This window comes from Labrus bergylta, chromosome 3 (assembly GCF_963930695.1).
Source record: "Labrus bergylta chromosome 3, fLabBer1.1, whole genome shotgun sequence".
NCBI classification, from domain to species: domain Eukaryota; kingdom Metazoa; phylum Chordata; class Actinopteri; order Labriformes; family Labridae; genus Labrus; species Labrus bergylta.
The window spans coordinates 28,051,645-28,076,634 of record NC_089197.1 but is presented as its reverse complement, the minus strand read 5'-3'; the positions used below and the strand labels follow the sequence as shown (position 1 = coordinate 28,076,634).

The window sequence follows — 24,990 nt, the reverse complement described above, 5'->3', positions numbered from 1 at the left end:
AAATGGAAAACAGACTAACATAGATGCTTTAAATCCCTAATGGTTTTAGATGTAAGAGCCTTTGAAGGTATTCCTGGTATTCCTGGTAGAGAAGCCTATGTAGGTGAACTGAAGCCTGCTGCTGTCAGAGCCAAAGCCTCTGTAAAGTTGGCTGTTGGTGCACGGGCTGGTGGTGCATAAACTCAGGGTACTTTAAAAGACACTTTCGGGTCATCTCAGAAATACTTCAGATATCTTAATTAAATGTTATCAGAGACCAAGCTGAAGAAAACCTTAGCTGCTGGTTGTTAGTTTACACACATTATTGTTAAAAGTGAATGCAACATCAGTCAGTAACTTAGTCTTTTGTGAGTTTAATGAAATAAGGAACACAAACAAGAAATGCTATTGGAGATCTACATTCCCCTCTATTATCAGGTTTTTTTAAAAGGTTCAACTTTGGGAGGCTTTTCCATAAGGAGATATGTGTATTTTATTTAATCAGATAAGCACAGCAGTATTATTTTGAGTCAGTAAATACTGAAACATTACATTGCAGTATTTTTTTACAAGACCATTTGGGCTGAATCAAAAAGTAGATGTATACTACACCTTGTTTAGTGACTAACAGATCAAATATGAAAGTTGGGTTCAAAGAGACAAAACATGGAAAGTGTTTCAAACAAATCCTGTTAAGGAAAAGTATTTGATGACCAATGCTCAAATGTGGATCTGTGTCTCTGTTTCTATCTTTCACATAAGCTTGTTTGTCATTTGCTGCTGGTGCTTTCAGATAGCGAAGAGTTACCTTAGGATGCACGGACCTATCTTCAGCTGTTCTTATTGGTCATAATCACATTACAGACATATTAACTGGGTTATTGCTTCAGTGTGACTAATATTGAAAGGTTTGTAATTGGTTGCAGATTAACAGTTGGAGATAATTAATGCTGTACACAGACCCCTGGCATTTCAAGGGCTCTCAAATTCATTTGCAGGCCGTTTAAGTATGTGGCCTATGAAGGAATGAATTTAAGCACAGATACTCTCCCATAGAGGGCAGAAACCCGCCTGACTCCCAACATACAAGATGCAGAATTAAACAAGCAACGCCTGGGACGTTAAAAGATTATTCAGCAGACTGTGAATATGCATTTTCCTGTTTTATACTGTTTTACTTCCCAATTGATCTTTTTCAAAGCCTTTCTGGGTTATAAACCTGTGGATAAACATGAATAGAAGACAGGAGAAGAGACAGGGCTGAGACAATCATTTGACAGGACTTTGATGAATGAAAATGAGCGGCATGCTAAGCTCACACCTGATTCACTGTCGGCTTTGTGACATCTTGTTTATCCGTGTTGTCCTCTCAAGCAGGCACTAAGCTGTGCTCACAGTGAGTCCGGAACTTCTTGAAAATCACCACAGAGTCACATTGTCATCCGGTGATCCAAAAATATAAAGCCAATTAATTAAACATGGGTAAGAAAAGGAAGAGGACTTAAATAGAGACGGAATAAAGCCTCCTAAAACGCTGCACTTTCTTTGTCCCTCGCGTTTCACAAGGAGGAGGAAGGCGCTTGCAAAGTCTCCTTTGATGCAACTTTCTAAGACCTTTTTAGGTCTGCTGGGACAATTTTGTTGCAGTCTTGTTACGTAAGCTGCTTCTCAAAATAGCCGCAGCATCAAAGTTTTAGAGTATCTGCTTCATTAGGTATAAAAAGTAACAAGCAAAAGGTGAGTAAAAATTCTCTGCAGTCACCTGCAGGTGTTTCATTTCATTGGAACATTTTATTTATTTATCTGCGTCGCTTGGAAACAAATAAAGTAAGCAGACCGGTTCACAGAGAGGAGCGCTCACAGCTTGGCAGAGACAGACCACTGCATCATCACCTCATCTGGACGAAGATGGTGGGTTTCCAAGGCTGTAGGTTGCCATAGAAACCCCTCAACGGACTCTAAACGGCAAAACAGCACAGAAGGTTGAGCGGTGTTATTTCAACTCCCCTTTCAGCCGTCACCATCCTACACATGTAGCACTCTGAGGCAGAAGGAGATGTGGTGTGAGGACAGAGAGGGGGCAGTGCTAAAACCAGGGACTAAACCTAAGCTTCCTCCCCCCATGCGGAGAGATCAAATGTGTCGAGAAGATGAAAATGAGATTGAGAGGTGCTGACCTGTTCTGGTGTGGTGCTTTATAGAAGAAAATGTTTTCAATCAGGTTAATGTGATTTAAGGGGACCCTTTTTTTTCAAATTACACGGAGCAACATTAAAGTGCAAATATTTATCTTCACAAAATGACATAATAAAATCCCCTGCTCTCTTTTATAGGGAAAAAAACAACAACTTTCATGACACTGTTTATTCAGCTTAATTCCTGATTCAGACACTTCCTGCTTAAGAGTTTCTGTGCCAAAAAAGGGCACAAATGTCCTGAAAGTATCCTTCAATATTCTATAAGTTTCATCTGCATTTCTCCATCTTACTGTTTCACAATGTGATTGTATGTCTTCGCAGATTTCTTGTCTTTGCACACAAAAGGTAGAAAATAAAGTATTTTCTATTCTGTGAACATTAGGGCCACATAGAAAAACAAATAAAAGTCTGGTTTAGAGAGCCATACTGTGACTGCACCCACACAGTAACTTAAAAATGATATCTTAATTGATTATATAATTTGACCATTAAGAGCATGCATTAGACAGATTGTCAGGAACTCTAAATTCGATCTTGTTCTTATTATGCATTACAAGCAATCATTAGTGAATTAACTAAATGCAGTGATGACCAAATTAATAATGAATAAATTGATCAGTTTAATTATAAATGAACTCATAAATGGCAGACACATGGGTACAACCCATTTGGCAGAGATGATTCCTTATGAGTTATCAATTTGCTTTAAAGGGCACCGCTGTGAGCAAGGAAGACACCCAAAGGAGACACTGTGGGACCCCTGCAGAGCCTCCATCACTGACATATGCACTCCAACTGAGAGGCACCAGCATAACACTCTGAACACACACACACACAGGCCTATAAGCTGCTGTAGGCGTCATCTCGAAATTCTTTTGACATTTTAGGACAGAACAAATAGTACTAAAAAAAAATCTATATATTTATATATACACACAGTATATATATGAATATATTTTCAGATAGCACTGACAATCTGAGTTAAACACAATAAGGCCAAAGCAATCACTTCAGTCTCTTTGTGTTTGCTGATAAAAAAACGTTTTACCTAAAAACAAAAAGTCCTTCAAACCGCCGGGAGAAGACCGGACTACTGTCATTGGCAAGGTCACAAGAACAGTAAACATTCAAATGAATAATGACTGAGTTTCAATGAACTGCTTCAATGTCACAATAATAATGATTAACTTAATCAGTAGTTATTGTAGTATAACTAAATTGATGTAGAACATTTAAAAACAAGTCTACAAGGTGCATGTACAAAAACAGCATGCACTTTAAGGGTCCTGGATTTGAGCAGGCTGCCTCACTGCCAGCATAAGGCCTGGATACATGTGGATTTAAAGAGGTCAAATTGTGAGGTAAAATCAATGCTTGTGGAATCGCTGTGATCAGATGATTTCCGTGCCACAATGTTTTCATCATTGGTAAACTTAGACACATAAATGTGTTCAAGGTACTGATAGCGTGCTGCCTGGCAGTGCTGCTGTAAGTGGGAGCCGAGATCCAGGGAATCAAAAATGAAAATCATGGCAGCATATCAGAAGGTTTCAATGCTCATTTCTTTTTAACCTCCTCCGTCAGAGTAAAATCAAAACAGTTGTGATTTACAGGTTCAATGATGGAAGAGGTAAAGCTACAAATACATCTTAAAAATAAATTGTGTGAGTGAGAACATGTGTTGGTTGACTGATTTGTTTTCCTTTTTCCCCTCTCCCTTCTCTCCTTGTTTTGATTTGTGTGTGACTGGAGCTCCATGCTACATACCAATGTTTTCTCAACACCATGTGTAAATTAGTCCATCTGATATTATCATCAGCAGTGCTATAGTCTGTTTCTGCAAGTAAAAAATGTTCCCATGAATTGGCCTTACTGGTTCAGTACATGTGCACAGAGAAGTCATGAGGGGAGTCACAACTGACTTTTTGAGTCCAGGGGGGCAGCTTCCTCCAGAACAGGGAGCAGGTGGTTGTATTTTGGTGGGATGGTGATCTGTACATTTATAGTGTATGGATCTACGATCACACTTCGGTGCAGAGCAGGAGCATCCTGTGGAGATTCAAGGTCTGACTCTGTGCATGTATCCACCTGAGCCTCTTCTGAAGTGTCCAACGGGTAACTTTTGTCACCTGGAAATGGTGGAGCCCAGGAAAGCAAGGGATAGAAGCAGACAGAGATGAAAAACAAGAAAAGGTTAATCCACCATAAACTGGTATTGTTCCATCACTCACATTACAATCAGAACAAGAGAACATATTTGATTAAGTGCCAGGAAGCAGATGTGCTGTCAGCCGTTACGTCTGGGTAAGTCAGGATGCACCACAAAACAAAATCAGCAGCAGGTGGAATCCAGCCCCCACCACTAAACATAGAGACATAACTGTATACTGTACAGTCGAGTTGTAGTTTGACTTCAACTGGAGTAAAACATGTATGTTTGGAGACTATTTTCAGAAACTTATTTGAAGTGATTGTTTGTATGAAGGATAGAATATGTGGGATTGACCCACAACACACAACAACACCTGTGTTTATTATAATGAAGGATTGTGTCACCAACTATGTGTGGTTAAGAAGTGTGTCTTGTTTTGTGTTTTGACAACACAATAAGGCTTAAAAGATGAAGATAAAAAAAGGCTCCGACTACACAACACAGCTCCGACTGTAACTATGATCATTTCATTGTTGGTGCTGTGTTTGCTAAGAATACGGGAAATCATTTTAACATAAACTCACTTTCATTCCTGATGGTAATATAAAGCTGCATTAAATCAATTATTTTACCAATGGAAAAATAATGAGGCTACTTCACTGCAGGTCTGTATGAGGATACGTCAATGTAGACAATCAGCACCTGGCAGCAGTGATATAAAGGCTCCATCTTTAGTGAAAACAACAGGCAGCCATTGCTCCAAGCCCTCTGTGGCACGCTGGCTGGAGAATTTGTGGAGGTCATTCAGCAGAGGAAGACGACACATGCGGCTGAGCTCGTAAAACTGTGGGGGGGCGATCCAAAACTCCTGAGCCTGGTAACTTTGCAGGACCTCGGAGGGTGTGGACCACTGAAACATACAGAGAGGAAGGCTTCTTTCAGTTTGGTACATTAAATGATACAGCGGTATCTGTGAACTTGATCAGTAGCTGTCATTAAAAGGACTCCAGCCAGAGTCAATGTTGTTAAAACTTCTGTAGTGATTCATATAAAGCAGTGCTGAGGAACTTGCATTTTGTGTGTAAAGAGGCAGTGTGCCTGGTGTGGTGAAGATGTTGATCAGTCTAGCATTGCAATCATAGTTGAAATTAATTATGCAAAGATATATCCCTTTAAACAGTGCCGTTTGTAGGACAAAGAGCTATGAGTAAAGTTATCTTATTTGTAGCTATGTAAGGTTAACAATTGTAAAATGATGGCGTTTAAACTTTTTTTTTTTATTTTGTTGACAATGTTTACAGTTATTGGTGTTTCCTAGTTATGTTTTGTTTTCATTATAAGATTGGTTGCAAAGCCAACAAAAAATAATACGTTATAAGAGAGACTTTTCTTTAGACAGCAACACCTACTGTAACCTTCATTGACTGGACCATGTCTTCAAGAGTAATATATTAATTCAATAGATGTAATAGATGTTTAGGAGGAGGACGGACACGGGCTGAGTTCTGATTTTTTCTTCATTGTTTGCATGACCAAACAAGGTCACCTCACCTTTTACCTTTTCTTCATCACTGTCCATTTAAAACATTTTACCACACAATTCTTTCAACAATAAAAATTGTGCAAGAAAAAAACAATCTGTACTTGTTTTTACCTAGCTAATTTACAACTTAAAGGTGCACTATGGAGTTTTTGTAATGACATTTGAAAGTTGGGGAAGTGAAACAATTCTTTGCTATATTTTCTGAACTGAATACACAAACTTTATTCAAAGTAAAAAATGGATCCCTGGAACAACGTTTGGAGCTAAAAAGCTACCAGGAGAGTTACAGTTTCACTGTTGCGGGCCCTCCACCATAACGTCTTGTGTATCATTTTATCTTCAGACAGTGTGTGTATAGAGTTATGAACATATGCCACAGAATCTGTACACTTCTCCAACTTTCACATTTCATAGTCCACCTTTAAGTTACTACCAAACTATTTTTGTGAAAACACAAGAACAGGCTCATCCAGTGTACCTGCTATGAAGACTATTGTCTGATTTCAAGGATCAGTGACAGGCTTCAAGAACTACAGTATGTAGAAACAACCTATGTTCTCTGTATGTTTTGATTACATGCAGAGGCCTGAGACAGTTTCATAAGTATAAGCATTAGAAGTAGTACCGTATTTAGAAAATCTTGTGGTCTGCTTTCAAAGTCAATAAGCGATTATTTTCCCAACAGTCACATACTCTCTGCTTATACGATTTAAACAGAGCAGTTTCATGCCCATCTGAGTTAATAACAGAGATCAGGACCAGTAGGCCAACGTTATACCTAACTAGGATCTGGTATCTGTTAGAGGAACACCACCCTGAATGTACAACAATAACACTCATGTCTTGTCTGCAAATTGCAATATATCATGATTAAATATGCTTGACGTGGGATTGATTATTTTGGGAATCTGCTTCATGTTTTCATTTTAAAAACTTGCTACTACTATGTTTGAATCCGTAATCACAAGGATTAGCAAGAACAGGTGTGTCTGAGCTTTATCTGTCCTCTATGCACTGAACATTGGACGACTGTTGATCTTTAACAAGAGCTGTTTTTTTTTTACAACTGATTTAAAGTGCCCTCAGTTATCTGAAAACAGGGCTGCAATAAAGTATCATGGTCATCATTGCTTGATCCTGCGCTTTAAAGCAACATAGTATAAACAAATGTTTTAACTGGATCGTGCTGTTTTTTTGTAAACTACATTATAATACATGACGGCTGAATCATACGTTTAACAAATGACTGTGTGACGTGAAGGCACTAATTCTAAATGGTATTAATCCTGGTTTAGTATTTGTTCTCTATACAACTAGACATACATAATTAGATTTAAAAAAAACATTAATTTCAGCAACAACAAAAAAATGAGCAGCCCATAGTAACAACATTAACTTTTTTGTCAATATACTCCAGTCATTAGTTTTATAATTAATTACATTTTTACATCACTTGGTCAAAATGTGACATTTCTAAATGTGGTCTTTAAATACAAAGATTTGATTCATGCTTTACCTTAAAGTGTACTATTTCTTTTTCATCTTGCAGTGTTAATGGGATTTCCTGCAGGCAGCAGATGAAGAAAACTGTGTCAAATCTAGCCCCACGTCGCCCTGTAGGGGTGAGCCAGTTGCTCCACTCATGTAAAGCCCAGATGTTGGGCAACACCTCCAGCTCTCTGCACATCCTGATGAAGTTGGAGGGGTTTTCATTCACCAAGGCCCTCCATTTAGTGACTTCACTACTGTTTAGCTCGCTCGCTTTGTTATGGAGTACTTTATCAGAGTCACACCTGCCATCAATGTTTTTCAGCAGACTTTTCTCCTCCAGTTTAGACACGACCAGGAGCACGCCGGACTCCTCAAACGTCTCCCTCAGGGCGCATATCCTGAAGGCGACCTCCCCGGGGATAGGAGAGCCCAGTTTCAGCCGGTCTGTAGCGAACATTGGAGGTCTGGTCTCCGGGGGCTGTTTGACCCTTCTCAAACCAAAATTAGGAGAGTTGCTAAAAGATTTAAAAATGTCCAGCCATTCACTGGAAAAGTCCGAGGCGTCCACCATACCTCCTGGAAACACGTAAGCATTTGGCATGAATCTGCTTTTACTGCTTCGTTTGAGCAGTAACACGTCGTAGTCATAGAAGGACTTGTGCGGCAAGTGTGACCGTCCATCGATGCTGCCCGGCGGTGCACCCGGAGCAGCGGTCAGCGGTGCACCCGGTCCCGGAGCAGCGGTCAGCGGCGTCCTCGACGGTAAACTGCCCGGACCAAGCCTGTGGCCGGCGGCTAAGATAAGAGTTGCCGCCTCCTTCCAGTGCCTCAGTGTGGTGTTCATGTTGTCTTTAGTATACCAGCGGGGTTTCTTAATTCACTCAATGCCTCTGAAAAGTTGCAGACCCAGGTTGGTCTGACATTTGTTTTGGCGGAAGTGACGTGGTGCGGGTAGGATACGCGCTCATCGGTCTCCAGCTTCTATCGCCACCTACAGGCATTTCATTCCTCTGCACCTTTCTCTGGAGATTTTAGGAAATTGATGCATTTTACTTTACAAGTTGATAGCTATGGAGGACGAGACCTGACAAAAGTATAAATAAATAAATGTATAAATAAATACTGGAATAAATAAATAAAAGAATGAATAAATAAATAAATAATTAAATGCGTGAATAAATAAATAAAAACTGGTAAATAAATGGGACATAAATAATTAAATGTCTTGAATTTATTTCTACATTTATTTATTTCCACATTTATTTATTTCTACATTTATTTATTTCCACATTTATTTATTTATACATTTATTCATTTATTTATTTATACTTTTGTCAGGTCTCATCCTCCATAGAAACCTCCCACATTCTGAAAATACTTATTACTGTATTTAATAAGAAAAGCTAACTGAAGGAAACATTATAGCTCAACTTCGATAAACCTAAGACCAGATAAAAACGGTGTGCAATTTCTGATAAAGAATAATAAACAAGTTAACAAGTGAACAAATGTATTTGTCCATATTTTTAACAAGATTTGTATTTATATACACACCCTGCCTTTCAAATCTATGTCACTGATTATGATATGGCAAAAATTCATTAATATGTTTTGCATGCATATGTAACAGATGTGGTCAGGGGAGTGAAGAAAACCAGATTTTGACTGTTTTCCAGTTTTTATTTTCTCCTGCAGAAGACAAAAGAACATCCAATTTGCCTTCTGGACATTCGTTTTCTGCACATTCGTTTTCTGCACCTCTGCTCCCTCAGCAATGCAAAACGGCACTGTCAGAGCTCATAACACATTTATATTACATATAAATACATTACAATCATCATTACAGTATTTTAACTACATGTACATATTTATAACCAAGAGCTGCTACAAATGGCTGAAACACTTCGGTTTTACAGTGTATATTAACAATAAATCTTAGTAAAAACCATGAGAAACAGTTTTACCAAATGGTAAAACAGTGACACCTAGTGGACAAAATAAGCGACAACATGCGGCTGTAAAACCAAATAGAAAGTATGAAAATACAACAAAAAAACATACCTGCAGAAGACAAAAGAACATTCAATTTGCTTTCTGGACATAAGTTTTCTGCACCTCTGCTCCTACACATGCAAAATAAATATTATTTCAACTAAGAATATCTGCGGCGCTACGTCACTCACGTGACACAGGCGCTGTAGGATACCACACAATTCAAAAATAACAAAAATACTTAACAGAAATAAATTATAAATGAAACCTCAAATATAAATTGTAAACTGTACTCAAAAATAAAGTGCATTTTAGCTCCGTTACACATGTATGATCCACGCCAATCTATGTTTTTTCTTGGTATAATTTCAAACATTTCTCCAAGTCTCTCTTCTCAAAGATTGTTTTGCTTTAAAACTTTTATTTAAAAAAACGAAAGTTATATAGCGATTTTCTTAACAAGGTTACAAATTGTTTAAGATCAAAAAAATACAGAGGGATGAAGAGGAAAGAAGATTAAAAAAATAACAGATAAAGTAGTTGTAGGGCCTGTCTTTTAAGACCGACCCTGGTTTGAAGAAGTTGCAGGATTGAAGGAACAAGAGTGTGTTGGGCCGCACGCAGGCTGAAGACAGGCAAACAATGGACTTGGGCCTGCATCTCTGTGATTATAGATGGACTCTTACTCCCAGAATCCCCTGCAATACTTCACACCTACGTATGAAGAAAGGGGGAGGACCGGAACCGCTCTCTTCTCATTGGAGGGGACCTGAGGTAGACCCCCCCCCCCACTCCATGGAGGACACATTGGAGCCTCTCTTGCCGAAAGGGACCCTCGCTGCCATCAAACGCCTCTGCACCAGGACGGACACAAGATCTGCACCATCACCGGACTCACAAGTGAGGCTTCATTAGGTCTGGGCAGAATTGGCTTTACAGAGTGTTTTTATTTTTATTTTTATTTTTTTAACAATTGTTTGATTGATGCGAAAACTGTAATTTTTCTCTGTGTTGGACCGCCGCGTCCCGAGTTTTATCTGTTTAAAACTCTTATTATTGTTTCAGACCGCTGCGTCCAATATGTGTTTAGCGTTGAATTCGGCTATTGGGTTGTTTCTGTGAATGAAGGGATTTACTCCGAGTTGGGGCGCGCGGGATTCGAACTGTGATCCGGACTCTTCAGGCACGCATGTCTCTCCTTCTTTTCTCCTCCTCTAATTAACACACACACACACACACACACACACACACACACACACACACACACACACACACACACACACACACACACACACACACACACACACACACACACACACACACACACACACACACACACACACACATTCCCGTGTAGACGCACATCTGGAGACTAACTCCACCACTGCGCTAGTACACACATAGGCTGCACACTCACACATAGAGATCTGTACACTCGCAGATCGTGTAGGGCCGAACTTAACTCAGCCTCAGCCACTCCAGGTCTTTGTTAGGTGTGTGCCATCTCAAGGGCGACCACGTGGGTACGAAGCCATCTCCCCCCTCTCTCCCCCTCCTCTCTCTCTTTCATCCACACACACACACACACACACACACCCATACAAGCAATTTCTGCACATTTTAGAAATTTGTTGTCACCTTTAGGGTTTGATGCCAAGAATGTGGCATAAGAATATCATAACTGTTTGCTCTTTCATAACAGTGTGAAACTGTGTTTAAACTTTCTAATGCTTTGACAGTATCAAAAATAGTGCAAACATTTGGCCTCCTACTAAACAATTAAACCAAAGTTCATTTTTTTGTTATAATTCATTTTGCTGGTTTTCCGACAGAAGACATTGACAATAATTCACATTAAAGTGTAGAGTTGCACATTGTAGTGTATATGTTTCTATTATTGGTCCTTACAAAAGCACAAATTCTTTTCATATTTCTCTCAAACCCCCTCTCATTTCAGGGGAAACAATAGTCTGCAACTTAAGCTGGAGCTTAAATTCATGCAGACCCAGGGGGGATAAAGGGGGCCAACTCAGACGATGCTTGACTTTAGACCTCTCTTATATGTCTGATCAAAGCTACCAACAAAGGAAAGTGAAACAGGTCATTAGTATGGATCTGGTGACAGAAAAAATATGTAGGCTACAACAAAAATTATATACAACACTTGCAACAGGTTTTTCTTTTCTTTTTAAAGTTCCTTTTTGGGCATTTGTTTCCTTTATTGGCTAGGACAGCTGAAGAGAGACATGAAAAGTTGAGAGGAGAGAGTAGGGGATGACATGCAGAAATGGGCCTAGGTTGGATTTAAACCCACAGCTGTTGCGACGGGGACTACAGCCTCTGTACATGGGGTGCGTGACAGGTTTATTCTTGTTGCAAAAATTTCCAATTGAGTAGTATGTAGTATATAACATAATATTGTATCTTATTGCACTATATTATATTATACAATGTTAGATTATTATTTTTTTTTAATTGCACTGTTATTATTATACTGTCATATACACTGCTGTTTACTTAACTTGAAGCTTTTGATCACATTAGTCACTTTAAATTATCACTGGTCACTTTAACTTGCACATAACTAATTGTCCAGTACAGTTCACCTCAATATTTATATTCTTCTATATATACCTCCCATCATTATTTTTTACTTGTATTTATCTTACCTATTCTGTGAATTTTGTTACCTACTTCTCTGTCTTGCTGCTGCAATGCCCAAATTTCCCCCCTGGGGATCAATAAAGTATTATCCTACCCTCTATATTTAAGAAAAACAAGGTCACACGGAGCGCATGCACATCTCTTCTCAGCGATCATGTCTTCTGCAAGCACTGCACTTTGCAAGTGTGATAATATTTCTGTCATTAAACCACATAGCGAGAAGTAGACTGCGTAAGACAAGAGAACGGCAGAGAAGGGAAAACACACTCATGCTGGGGTGTCATGTATCCTTATCAAAGAGGCATTGTGAAGGAAATCAGGCAAGCTAAGGTCAATAAAGGGGGGAAAGTGTTTCACAGTTTTTCTGTTGAAAATGAATAATTTGTATATCAGATCAGACACATTCAACTTTGTGAGGCTGCACACTATCTTCATGGGATCAGAATGTTGCCTTAGCAACAAAAGAAGTGACTGATCAGGACAGTTGCTAAAAAATAAAACTCATTAACCTCAGTCATATTCTATAACTCTATGTAATACTGTTTAAGTCAAATAATATAAGTTTGTTATTATTATTAGTCATTTTCCATATTCATGAACCCATCACGAAGAGTGCTTCAAATTTGTTTAAAAAAAATAGTAATCACATTTCTATTTTCTTCTACTATCAGGTTAACTCCACGTCTCTTTAGCTCAGATTGTGTTAACTTTAAAAGTGAACAACTGTACACAATCTGCCTCCCTGTCATTACTCACCTCCCTCTCTTCCTGTGCTGTCCACAATATCCAATCAGATGAAGGAACCTCCCACTGGGGGAGTGTGATCAGTCTTGGGGAGCCCATGGTTTTCTTTTGCATCAGACATTCCTGCTCTCCCCCATTAAACTTGTCTCAGTATCTTCTGTTGCTTCATATCACTGTGCTGGAAAAAACAACAACATTCAAAGATCATGGCGCAGCACTGAGGGTCTTTTGGTCAGTCATATGTAAGTGAACATTTGTGGCGATATTATGTCTATATATTTTAATTTCTTAATTTATGAATCACAGGACAGCCAGCTGTAAAAGTAATTTTCCACTCAGGCATATGTATTGCATTGGAATGTCAGTTGTTTAATACTCTTTATTACCAGCATTAACACCATTGGATTTGGTATAAACACACACTTTTAAAGTTCAGAATGATCATGTGTACTGATCTGTCTGTCTGTCTGTCTGTCTGAAAAAGGTCCGTGTTCTTGAGTTAGAATTTGAAGGGAATTGAATTGATGTTTTTTTCTCCCAACAATGATTCATACAAGTTGCATCACTGGAATTTATGGTTTTCCCATCTAACTTGAAAAAAATCCTCCCAGAATACACTTACATTTTACATTCTTGTACATGGTTTAAGAAATAAGTTGAACACTTTTTCTTTGCAAAATTACTAATTACAAATTCTTGGCTGTGTGTAAACAGCTGATTTGACGCAATAATAGTGTAGTAGTGAAATCATTAACAAAAGTCAAACTCTGAGTGCAGAAGATCTGGAGCAATACCACAATCAGTAAATTCACAGGATTAAAAATTAACTGTTGTTTTACTAGTGCGAGCCTCATGATTAGATCAGAAGGAAGCGCTGGTAGCATTTTACGGGGTTTCCTGTTCCTGGCCTTTAAACTTTATTATGACTTGTGTGCTGTGATGAACTTTGAAAGATACATCTACGAAGATGAGATAAGATAAGTCGACAACGTAAAATGAAACTAAAATCAGAGTAAATACAACATGAAATATGTGATTGTGTTTTCTCATCCACCCAGCCGCCTGAAATGGATGAAGGCAGCATCAGGAAGGAGTCGCAGAACGGCTCCTGCAGTCATATCAGGGATGTTCTGACTGAAGAGCAACAGCCTGCCAAGGCTACTGTGCTTCAAAAAGATGTGTGTATAATGTGGGAAGGTGTGCATGTGTACCTGTTTAACTGACCTTGTTCATTGTAGGTTCTGTGAGAAAAACTCACATTAGATGTTCACACCAGTAGGATCCCACCAGCTGTACCTTTTCATGCTAACGGGGGCTATAACTGAGTACCAGGTTGTACCACTCCAACTGTCTCTTCTTGTTAACTCTACAGTGATCCTCTGAGTGATGTCCAGGCCCCCTAAGCCCCCTAAGCCTCTAATTGAGTTTAGATGGACTGAAACAGTTTCCCTGGATTAGTTAGGATTATTATTTTAAGCAATTAATAACAATTAATAACCAGCACCCGTACATAGATTCCTCTCAAAAAGTATTCTATACTTCTGGAGTCATATCAGGTTAGCTATGACGACTTTTCATTATCAAATCCATGGTAAATATGCATTGCTTTAGGGACATATTTCAGACGTCTCCAGAGGACCCTTGTAAGTAAAAAATGGCCAAGTATCACATGAAAGGGATCATTCAGTTTCTAGGGTTATTGGATACAACAAGACCCTAAGAGCCAAAAGCCATGCTAGCAGCTCTGGTTCAATTAGTCAGGCAGTATATACAAAGTACTGCCAGGCCTGATAACTAGTTTTGTATGTTTTTGGTCAAAAAAGTATTTGTTGTATGAGGTCATATTGACATGATGTTGGTGATTGGGGTAAAATCAAAGGGAGAGCCAAGAATCAGTTTATTACATCCTCTTAGTGAACATGGATATGTGACCCTCACAGAACTCTGAACCAATCAATGAAGATGTTGAAATGAGTCACTGGATGTACAACACTTCTCCTAGTGTTTCACAATAGTTCAGTAGACAAAAATCAACAAAGTTCAGATGTTACCTTTGAAATAACATATTTTTTCCTTTCCTTTTTGTGCTCAGGTGGGTCTGTTCAGTGGCATCTGTCTGATTGTGGGGACAATGATCGGCTCAGGAATCTTCATTTCTCCTAAATCTGTTCTGCTGTACTCTGGAGCTGTGGGACCCTGCCTCGTCATCTGGGCGGCATGTGGTGTGTTAGCCACTCTGGGTGAGAACAAGTGCAGGATTCAGCATTGTGTCTCGCCATGTGTATTGTGTCTTTTGATAAAGACTTAAAAACATACAGTACACACAGATTGGGCTGGTATGGACACAAATATAACCGCAGGATTTATGTCTGTGTTGATTTGTTTATGGGTCAAATATTGCTATCCTGTTATTTAGTCTTTAAAATAATCTTACTGACATCAATGTAAGTCATTGGAATCAAATGAACAGCACATTTCCTGAGCATTACCATTTCTGTCCATGTTCACAAACTAATTCAGTTGATTTGTCAAAGTATTGCTGGTGGGGAACAAGTTTCATCCTCTGATGTTGAAAAAATGAAGCAAAAATAGAAGTGCAAAGAATTACAGTTCCTAAAGGGTCCACTTGAGGCTGGCTCCAAAAGCCCCTGAGGTCACATACACAACCCAAGTTCAAACGTATATTTTGCTAAAAACAACTTTTTAGGTCTGCATAGCTCATGCCTTTATTGTCACACACTGTACTCTGTTTCGAAGATATTAAGGCTAAGAGTTATTCATAAAAGAGGCGTGGCTGATCTGCGCGTTGTAGCTGTAGGAGACTTAAGGCTCGCCTTGGTTCCAGCTCTTTGTCTGTTACTAGGTTCATGGAAAGTAAGTTGGAGTTAGTATTTCCAACGTAGTCGCCGCATTCGTTTAGCTTCAAAAGTGAGCTTCAAGAACCAATCGCTGACGTCACTGAGATGGAGACAAACTTGTTTCATGCAAATTTTAAGTTGATCAATGAACAAAGAACTTTTAAATTTTAAATTTTAAACAAGTTACAATCATTAAGTTAAAACCCTGGCCAGTACTATTCGGATAACATGAGTAGTTGAAACGATTTTGCACTTAAAAAGATTTTAACCAGAGAATTTAGTTAATTTTAATTTTTCTGTCCATCATCAAAGGTTATGAGGCATCATTGTAAGGTCCACAGAAGGACTTTATAGAGTGCAGCATGTCTGCTGTAGTATGTATACAGTAAGACTTGAGATAACAAGGATAAGATTTATGCATTGACCGACATGCACAACACTAGTGCTGTTTATAAAACATGTTTAACCTGAATCTGTCTCACAGGCTGCTTCAGCGGAGAGAAGTTGACAAGAATTGTTTTTTTAATTCAAGTTCAGACACAGTCTTCTTGTGCTGCAGTGTCTCTGAAAACGAGCTGGCAGCCTTCACTGGCATATTTTTGTCCTATTCAACAAAGAAAGGTTCATCACTCATTTGAAATCCCTCACTCATCACTGTTTGTTGTATGCATGTGTTGGATGAACTTCTTTGACCATATGCAGACTCAAACACTGGTGTATTCTTAATCTTAGGTCTACTTCCTTCATGCATTCTGACCTTCATCAGTCAGAAGAGTACAGGGACTACACTCTTCAATCCCAGGACCTCTCTTAATTTCTGTTCCAAAAGTCTGAGCTGAACTGGGGAAAAAGGTTTATTATTAACGAGCTGATTTTGTTGGATGCTTTTAAAAGAATGTTAAATGATTTGGATGCCAATACATCTGGCTGTAGATGTTCTCCATGATATGTTTTGGGATTTTGTTCGTCTATGTTTGGCTGCTCATTGTTTGTTTGAAACTAAGTTAATTGTGCTGCTGCCTGTCTTGGCCAGGACACTCTTGAAAAATTGATGTTCCATCTCAATGGGTTTGGTGGTTAAATAAAAGAAAATGTAAAAAAAATAAAAATAAACATACTGACTAGTCCAGAGTTTAACCAAAAGGGTTGCTCATGGATGAACTTGATTCTTAAACAAAAGATACATTTCTTTCTATATAATACTTTATTCTAAACCTAACCCTAACATATTTAACACTTTTGTAAATTCTCATGTATATGTGCTCATCTCGTCCAGGGAGAACATCAGAAACTAGCACAGATTGTCACAGATTGATGTGTGTGCTTAGTCTTCTCTGTCCATGTGAATAAATTGTAAACTTCCATGTAATGCTTTGACTCAAGTGCCACATTGTGCAGAGTTACAACACTCAAAGTACCAGTGGAGAAACCAGCGCCCTAACAAGAGCAGAAAGTTATGGTTTTCTATCATTCAGTGACTGTTTTACTGTTCAATGTGTTTAATATTAACAACAACATGATAAAATGTTCCAGCAGAACACTGGACAACATGCCATGCAAAGAAGACAAGCTGCTCTTCAGGGGGTCAGGGTGTGATACTCAGGTCTTTAATATGAGGGTGGTAAATGTTAATGTTTGTCAGCTGTGTGAAAGATAAGTGTACTAACTGCCGCATACTCTCCCCAACACATGACAAAGTTTTGATTATTCAGAATAATGAGCTGCAATTTGTCTTTGAATTAAAAACTGCTCAATATAAGATTTTACAGAAAATCTTCCTTTAAGTATTCAACAGTCTAATGGTGTGCTCTGATTTTAGAGCTTCATTATTTTTGCATTAATTTTGGTTTAGGTTAAAATTTAATATTAAGAAAAATGTAGAGCAGCTCTTCATTTATCTCTGTGTGTTTTTGTACATGTTTGTACGTTTGTCTACACAGGAGCACTGTGCTATGCTGAGCTTGGCACCATGATCACCAAATCGGGGGCAGAGTATTCGTATTTGATGGCGGCTTATGGCCCAGTTGTGGCCTACCTTTTCTCCTGGACCACGGTCATGGTGCTGAAGCCCTCCGCCTTTGCCATCATCACGCTGAGCTTTGCAGAATACGCCTCCACTCCTTTCTACCATGGCTGTACTCCTCCTGTTATTGTCACCAAGTGTCTGTCAGCAGCAGCAATATGTAAGTGTAACTGTCATCTTTAAGCAGTAACATAGTCATTGCCTTGTAGAAGGTTTGGATCAAAACTCTGTATTAAAATAGGACTGACCACTGAACTCTTTCTTTCCTGTCTGTGAGTGAGAACAGTAACAATGCTGTTTGTTCTGGATCTGGAAAATAAGTGGATACAAGGTTTAAGAGCCATAAACCATCTAAGGCTATAATTTATCAAACTGTTATTTTATCAATCATTTATTTTAATGTGGATGTTTATTTAACTGAGATAGGGAACAAAGAGAAGCATTCAGCAGCTAAAGAGACAGACACTGTCCTGAGGAGTGGATGCAGGCCAAAACAGAGCCACATTGCGCCACAATTCCTGGATGTGTAAATAAGCAACAGTTAGCTAACAAATTAAAGTCAGGGTATGAGATTAAAATACGTTTGCATCTATAGCAAGTATCTCAAGGTCAGCTAGCTATCTGCTATGTGTGCTTGCTTTAAATAAATCCGGCGATTGTACACTCCAGCACTTAACACAAAGTTAATAATACAACATGACACAAACAAGTTAGAAACTGATGGCATTCATGCAATGCCCCCCAACTTTTGCCTCTGCTAGCTTCTCTCCCTCTTCCTCTTCTTTGCTAATGATGAACAAAGATACACCATCAGTAGCTGCCTCCCCTTATTGAGCTAGCTTACCCTTACACATGAGGTGCTTTGCATTTCACCACATTATGTTCTATGAAGGAAATGCACAGTCATGAATTGTAGGAGATAGTGGGTTATGGTTAGGATTTAAGTATTGCCTACTTGCAAAACCATTGGCTAACTGTTTTGACTTCAAATGTGCAGATTTGAGGATATGTCAATTACAACTGAAGTTATAAAGATAAAAAAAAGTTTGTCCGAGGCCCCAGTAATAACAGGCCATTTAAATCACTAATGTATCAGAAGGGTTATGCTAAAACTAATTATATAACTGATCACAACATGTCAGCATGACAGAGGATAAACAAATATCAATTAAAAGACGTTTATGCTGACAGGGGGAAGGACAGTTCTGAGTTCAGTAATTGTCTGAATATGGACTGTATATTATGATAACGCTTTTGTGTCTTTGCAGTGTTGATCGTAGCTGTTAATTGTTTGAGTGTGAAACTGGCGAGCTATGTGCAGAACTTCTTCACTGCAGCCAAGCTCTTCATCATTTTAGTCATAGTGGTTGCTGGCATCGTTGTGCTGGCACAAGGTAGGCATCCTTGAACTAATGGTAGTCCTTTCCTACAACATTAAATCATAACAACTTATTTACTATTTTATATTTTCTTTTTTTTTTCCAGGAAAAACTGAGAATCTGTCGAATGCATTTGATGGCACACCTTTATCTGTGGGAGCGATCGGGCTTGCATTTTATAATGGGCTTTTTGCGTATGATGGATGGTAACAGTTTACCTTCACTTTAATTTTTATTGTTATATGATACGATTGGCTTTTTCTTCTTTCTGGTGTTTATAGTTTTATTTATTGGATTTATTTAGTGGGGGGCCATGAGTGGCACTAACTCCACCTTAATGTTCCCTCAGGTCTTGTGCATGTTAGATGCATTCTTGTGCCTGGATTTGAGCGTATAAGAAGCTTGTGTCTCATGTGCTTTATCAGCCTGGAGTTGATACCTCATTAAACTTCTTCAAGTTTTGGAGATTGTGCAAGAACATTGTTGCATTATTGAGGTTTCTTTTTTTATTTATCTAATCTCTCAAGTGGAGGTTTACAATCTCCCTGCCAGTTACTTTTTTCAGGCAGATGTGAAACCTGTAGAGGTGGCCTGATGTGATCCGTTCAATTTTAAAGTCATGTTATGATCACAGCTGAAGGCATAAGTCTCAGGCTGTTTGAAGGTCAAAGAGGCCAGTTGGATGGCAAAGAGACTGAGGTACCACGTAAGTCGGACAACTTATGGTGATCGCACTGAGATAAACTAAGCTAAATGTCTGGTGACTGTGATTTCAGTGTGTTTCCTTTGCAAAGGACAGTGATCAAGCTTTGAGATTCTTTAGATACTATTGTCTATGATAAAATAAACTGAGTTGTCTGTATTTCTTATTTCATGGCAGTATTCTACATGTGTTTCTTGTTTCCTTATTTCCCTGTTGTTTTTTTTGTTTTCTTTTTATCAGGAATCAACTAAATTTTATTACAGAAGAGCTGAAAGACCCATACAGGTATGGCAATGTCATTTTGCAATTGGTCCAACTAAACTGGGTTGAAAATTTGGCATTTTACAGTGTTATAACAAAAAGTCCTTTACATGTGTTTAGATAGATGATATGTGTCGGATAAATGAGGCAGAGCATAGACGTTTACAATATTCAATATTCAAGCTTTTCCCTTGAACATATTTTTTTGTCTATTAATCTCAGGAACTTGCCTCTGGCCATCATCATTGGGATCCCTTTGGTGTCTGTGTGTTATGTGCTGGTCAACATCGCTTACTTCAGTGTCATGACCCCCACTGAACTCCTGCAGTCTCCGGCCGTTGCTGTGGTAAGTAAAAAAAGGTTGTCATGGTAATCGAGAAGATGAGAGCCATCAATCTTTGTGTTGATATAAAAAAATAAATGAACAAAAGTTGCCATGCAGGAACCAGTTATTATCTCCCACATGCATACATAATGTTTCTTGGTAAATCCAGGGAAATAAAGATGAAACCTAGTGAACAGCTCAGTATTGATTAACTCTGCTGACTCGTCTTTTCTGGATTATTTGTACTTCTTTAGACTTTTGGTGACAGAGTCCTTTACCCTCTTTCCTGGGTTGTTCCTCTCTTTGTCGTCTTCTCTACATTTGGAGCTGCCAATGGAAGCTGCTTCACTGCTGGCAGGTAACAGAGACAACATTTACACAATATATTAAAAACAAGCACTTACCAATACACTTCTTTTCTGTCTGTACATGTAAAACTTTCTGCTGACAATACATTGAGAAGGGAAGCCCCTCGAGAGACAGCACTAAAGAATTATGACTAGAAATATTATCAATAAGTACAACTAATAATACAGTACAAGAATACCAAAACGACCATATTACTGTCTTTCTTTCCTCACAGGCTGGCCTATGTGTCTGGCAGAGAGGGTCACATGGTGAAAATCTTATCCTACATTAGTCTAAAGCACTACACCCCATCCCCTGCTCTCATATTCAATGTGAGTTTCTGAATATTTAACAAGTCACCAATTGTTTCCCCTCTCTAAATGAATGACTGCAAGTCTTTTTTTATTAAATTATTTGAAAAATAAATGACCATCTCTCTTTGGTTTCTTTCTGTTTTAGGGTATGTTGGCTATTTGCTACATTATCCCAGCAGACATCAACACTCTCATAAACTACTTCAGCTTTGCTACATGGGGGTTTTATGGACTGGCAGCACTGGCTCTCATAGTCATGCGCTTCACCAGGAAGGATCTCCACAGACCAGTGAAGGTGAGGCTTGTGAATTGGATTAATTTAATCTAAGAGTGTTTCGACCAAACAGATCTATGAACTCTGATACTTTGTTTACTGAGCCTTATCTTTACACACTGTTAGGTGGGGGTTGTTTCTGTAGTAGATGGACAATTATGAAATCGTGAAACAGACTGTTGATCATCATAGATTTATTCAGCCGTGGTCAGACAACACAGAAACATAACACATATAGCTGACAAAGCGCGGACCATCGCTGACCCATGCCAACCAACATCTCACAATCATTGACAAACATTGGCAAAGTGGCAGAATGGCCAAGTCTTCATCTTCACAGTGTTGCTTGTATTCTGCTAGAAGGTACATCCCACAAATTCTTGGCTACTTTGGTACATCTCTATAAGGCAAGAAGGAAGACCTCAGCTTGACTCGTAAATGTCAAACATATACATTTCATTCTTAGCAAACCTTTGCTTACAACAGACAGTTGGCTCCAAACCAAATGTAACTCTGCTGCCATGAAATGTTTTACATAGATATGGTTACACCTTGAACCTGAGAGAAGAGTTACTCTTAGATGGTAGACAGATTTAAAGATATATCCACAAAATTATCAAGATGAATCAATTCATGAAAATACGTACTCACACACACATTTAGAGAACTAGTTTGACAGACACAAGTTTAGTCATTCCAGTGACTAAATATTCACCCTTGAGTGAATATGGCCTACAATGCTAAGATTTACTAAAATGATTCATCTCAACATCATTGTCAATGTCCAGGCAGAATCAGATTAATCCCCTTAAAGGCTAATTTTAGTCTTCAACTTTTTGACTTTTTCTTCCAATTCTGCTTTTATTGCTCTCAAATAAAGAAAAAGAAAGTTCCACTCTTAATCTTTTCTTGCAGCTTCAGATCTTGTGAAAGTGACTATTACTCAGAGAACAGGAGAACCTTTCAACTGTCTGACATTAATATTGAACTATTTTAAAGGGGTTCTGTTTGGGTTTGTGTATGCCTGAGCAGAATTATGCTACAAGTTTGTATTCCACAGTGGTCCCTGTTTAACTGTGTGTTTCCATACATGAAGGTACCGATTGTGATACCCGGCCTGATAGTCCTTGTGTCCTGCTACTTAGTCTTGGCTCCTATTATTGATAAGCCAGAACTGGAGTACCTCTACTGTGCTATCTTCATCTTCAGTGGACTACTCCTCTACTACCCTCTCATCCATCTAAAGGTCAAATGGGCAAGAAAAATCATGCGTGAGTTTACCTTTCTGTCTTTACTTGGAGTTTCTCTCTTCGAGTTTTTTAAGAAATAAGAGTCCTCTGTTGTGTTGAGCTGTCTGTGAATTCTACTAATGTGGCTGTTGACCTCCATGCCCTTCTAGGTCCCATCACCATGCATCTCCAGCTGCTGCTGGAGGTAGTTCCTCCGGATTAAACCGAATGAGAAGCCACCGTTCTGACAACCAGGTCTTGTTTTAAAAAAAGGGGGTTAGAAATTTGGTGCCCAGACTGGATCAAGCCAAACATCAGAGCTCTACTCTGTTGAAAAGCTGCATATATAAAAGTTAAACGTGATGCACTGGGTTGTTGAGCCCCTGTACAGGTGGTGGATGAAATCATTTGTCTTGTGGGTTCACAGAAGAAGAAGAAAGGATGAGTGTTTTCAGAGTGTGCCCTATAGGAGCAGCTCTGCTGTTTATAAAATGAACATAGGAGTGTGAATGTAAGGTTTAGAAGATGTCTTTCCTTCAAAAAGAAATAAATTGCTTACTTATCAAAACCCTTCCTGTGATGTGAAGGTACCAAAATAAAACACAGAATGTTAGGTAGGCCTTTTTTGAGATACACTTTTTTTATTGATCTAACCAGCATGTTTGCATTAGACACACTAGACACATTAGATTACTATATTTAGTTTTGTGAAATATACTTTATCCAAAGATCATGGGATGTGGTTGGTCTAGAGGACTTGGATATGCATGCATCTGCATGTGAGCTAGGGGAAATGGTTAGCATTTTAAATGCAACATAAGACATGAGCAGATTCTGCAGCATCATGTGGAAACATGTTTATTTATGTGCTCCTGTGGCTGTAAACAGAAATACTGACAAACATTGACAACACGTTTCTTTAAACTGTGTGCCTGCACATTTGTAATGTTCTCACTCCTGTCTTTCACACTGGAATATACTTGGTCGGTGCTACATTGTGTTTGATGGTGTTGAACATATCTAGATATTAAATATATCATGTATTTTAGGTCGTGTGGGCGATTTCCTTTTTTAAAAATAATGAATTTATGGACTCTGTGTGATGTCTACATCAAAGAACTTCTAGACATTTGTAATGAAAAAAGATGCCGATTTTGATTGTGTTCATTATTATATTAAAATTAGTGTTTGTCTTTCCCTTTTACCCCAAATGTCCACCAGATGGCAGTACAGAGCTGTTAGATAGACTGGAATGGCATTGACAGACTGCTGTAAATATCCTGTCTTACCATTAATACTTTTACTATATTATGTAGTAATGGATGTATTTTCACCAACCCAATAGATTCCTTATTGTTATTGTAATCAATATCCTTTGAGGTCGTTGTAATATTAGACTGAAAGAAAAGATAGGGTGCATGTGCTTTTGTCAAAATGATGTGCTGTTAACCACCTTAGCTTGCATGGTTAAAGGAGTATACATATGCATAAAGAACATAGGACTGTATTACAAATGCATTTGTTCTTGTTTGTCGCCCTCTAGTGGTATGGTTTCTCCATACAGAGTGTTACTGTGCCAAGGAGGAGGCAGCAGTAAATCAGCACTGGCTGCACTGAAAAGACATTTGTAGAGAAGATGCTCAGTAGCCTCTGCCAAATGAGGCTGGAACTGTGCAGAGATTCAGCATGTTGGTTGTGAAGTCTGTTGTGTTTGGCTCTGTCTAGATTTGCTTGGTGCTTTTGTCAAAAAGATGGTGTGAGTCTGCAGAATCAACTGAACAGAAAGACGGAATACATGTTGAAATAATGCAGGACTTCTCCGCCAGTGGCCGACCTGAAGACTGAGTTATGATTCAGCACACATAACTGTAACATAACATAATGCCCTCGCTTACATCAGAACGCCTACTACTATATTTTGTCGATTTCTGAAATTTAGAGTAGAGACGAGCAGTTACATTCTGTTTCATCACTCTTTAATGAAAGAAACAACATTTTTCATTTCAGTCCTGCAAAGAAAGAAGTAAAGCTGCTCAGGACTTTCAAAAAGAAGTTGTGTCTCTGTGCTGAAGTGCTTTTGAGATGATGCAAGACCATCCCTCAATTTAGTGTCATTACTGTTCTGGGATTTATTAGCATTGCATAAAAGAGTCAAGTGAATTTTTTTGTAGTTGTAAATTACATGTCTTCATGTGCAGAGGTCCAAAGTAAAACCAATGACATAGCAGACAAAAGTGATGTGTTTTATTTTTCACCTATGTGTGTATTTTATAAATAAGTGTGCTTGACAGTGAGGCATCATTTATCTGCTGCTGATGTATCAGGCTGATAAACAGTTTACTTCAATGTCACGATGAATAAAAGCCTGCTAAGTTGATCAGCTGCATACAAACTGTGTTACATTGACCGACATTGTCATCTGTCCAATGTACACAAATCTTTCTCGACATTTTCTTTTAAATTTGAATCAGTTTTAGAGTGCAACATGTAAAAATACAACATTGTAAAAATGC

General features: G+C 38.6%; 2 protein-coding genes and 1 long non-coding RNA gene across 3 annotated transcripts; 2 read left to right on the top strand and 1 right to left on the bottom strand.

The window, feature by feature from the left end:
- Positions 1–2,328: 2,328 nt before the first annotated feature.
- nudt19 (nudix (nucleoside diphosphate linked moiety X)-type motif 19) lies at positions 2,329–8,506 on the bottom strand. The gene is made up of 3 exons (XM_020647565.3): positions 7,389–8,506; positions 5,032–5,239; positions 2,329–4,306 (listed from the first exon to the last, which is right to left on the bottom strand). The coding sequence occupies exons 1-3, from the start codon at positions 8,205–8,207 to the stop codon at positions 4,089–4,091; spliced, it is 1,245 nt and encodes a 414-aa protein (XP_020503221.1). The 5' UTR covers positions 8,208–8,506; the 3' UTR covers positions 2,329–4,088.
- Positions 8,507–10,124: 1,618 nt separating this feature from the next.
- slc7a9 (solute carrier family 7 member 9) lies at positions 10,125–24,854 on the top strand. Its single transcript, XM_029278915.2, has 13 exons — positions 10,125–10,255; positions 13,822–13,941; positions 14,856–15,003; positions 17,562–17,804; positions 18,913–19,038; positions 19,130–19,229; positions 19,967–20,011; positions 20,210–20,333; positions 20,567–20,670; positions 20,896–20,992; positions 21,120–21,269; positions 22,345–22,519; positions 22,648–24,854. Exons 1-13 carry the CDS (start codon positions 10,151–10,153, stop codon positions 22,698–22,700), a joined length of 1,590 nt encoding a protein of 529 aa, XP_029134748.1. The 5' UTR covers positions 10,125–10,150; the 3' UTR covers positions 22,701–24,854.
- On the top strand, positions 15,010–16,990 carry LOC136178600 (uncharacterized). Its single transcript, XR_010665979.1, has 2 exons — positions 15,010–16,242; positions 16,354–16,990. It is a non-coding gene; the product is annotated as an uncharacterized lncRNA (long non-coding RNA).
- Positions 24,855–24,990: the final 136 nt, after the last annotated feature.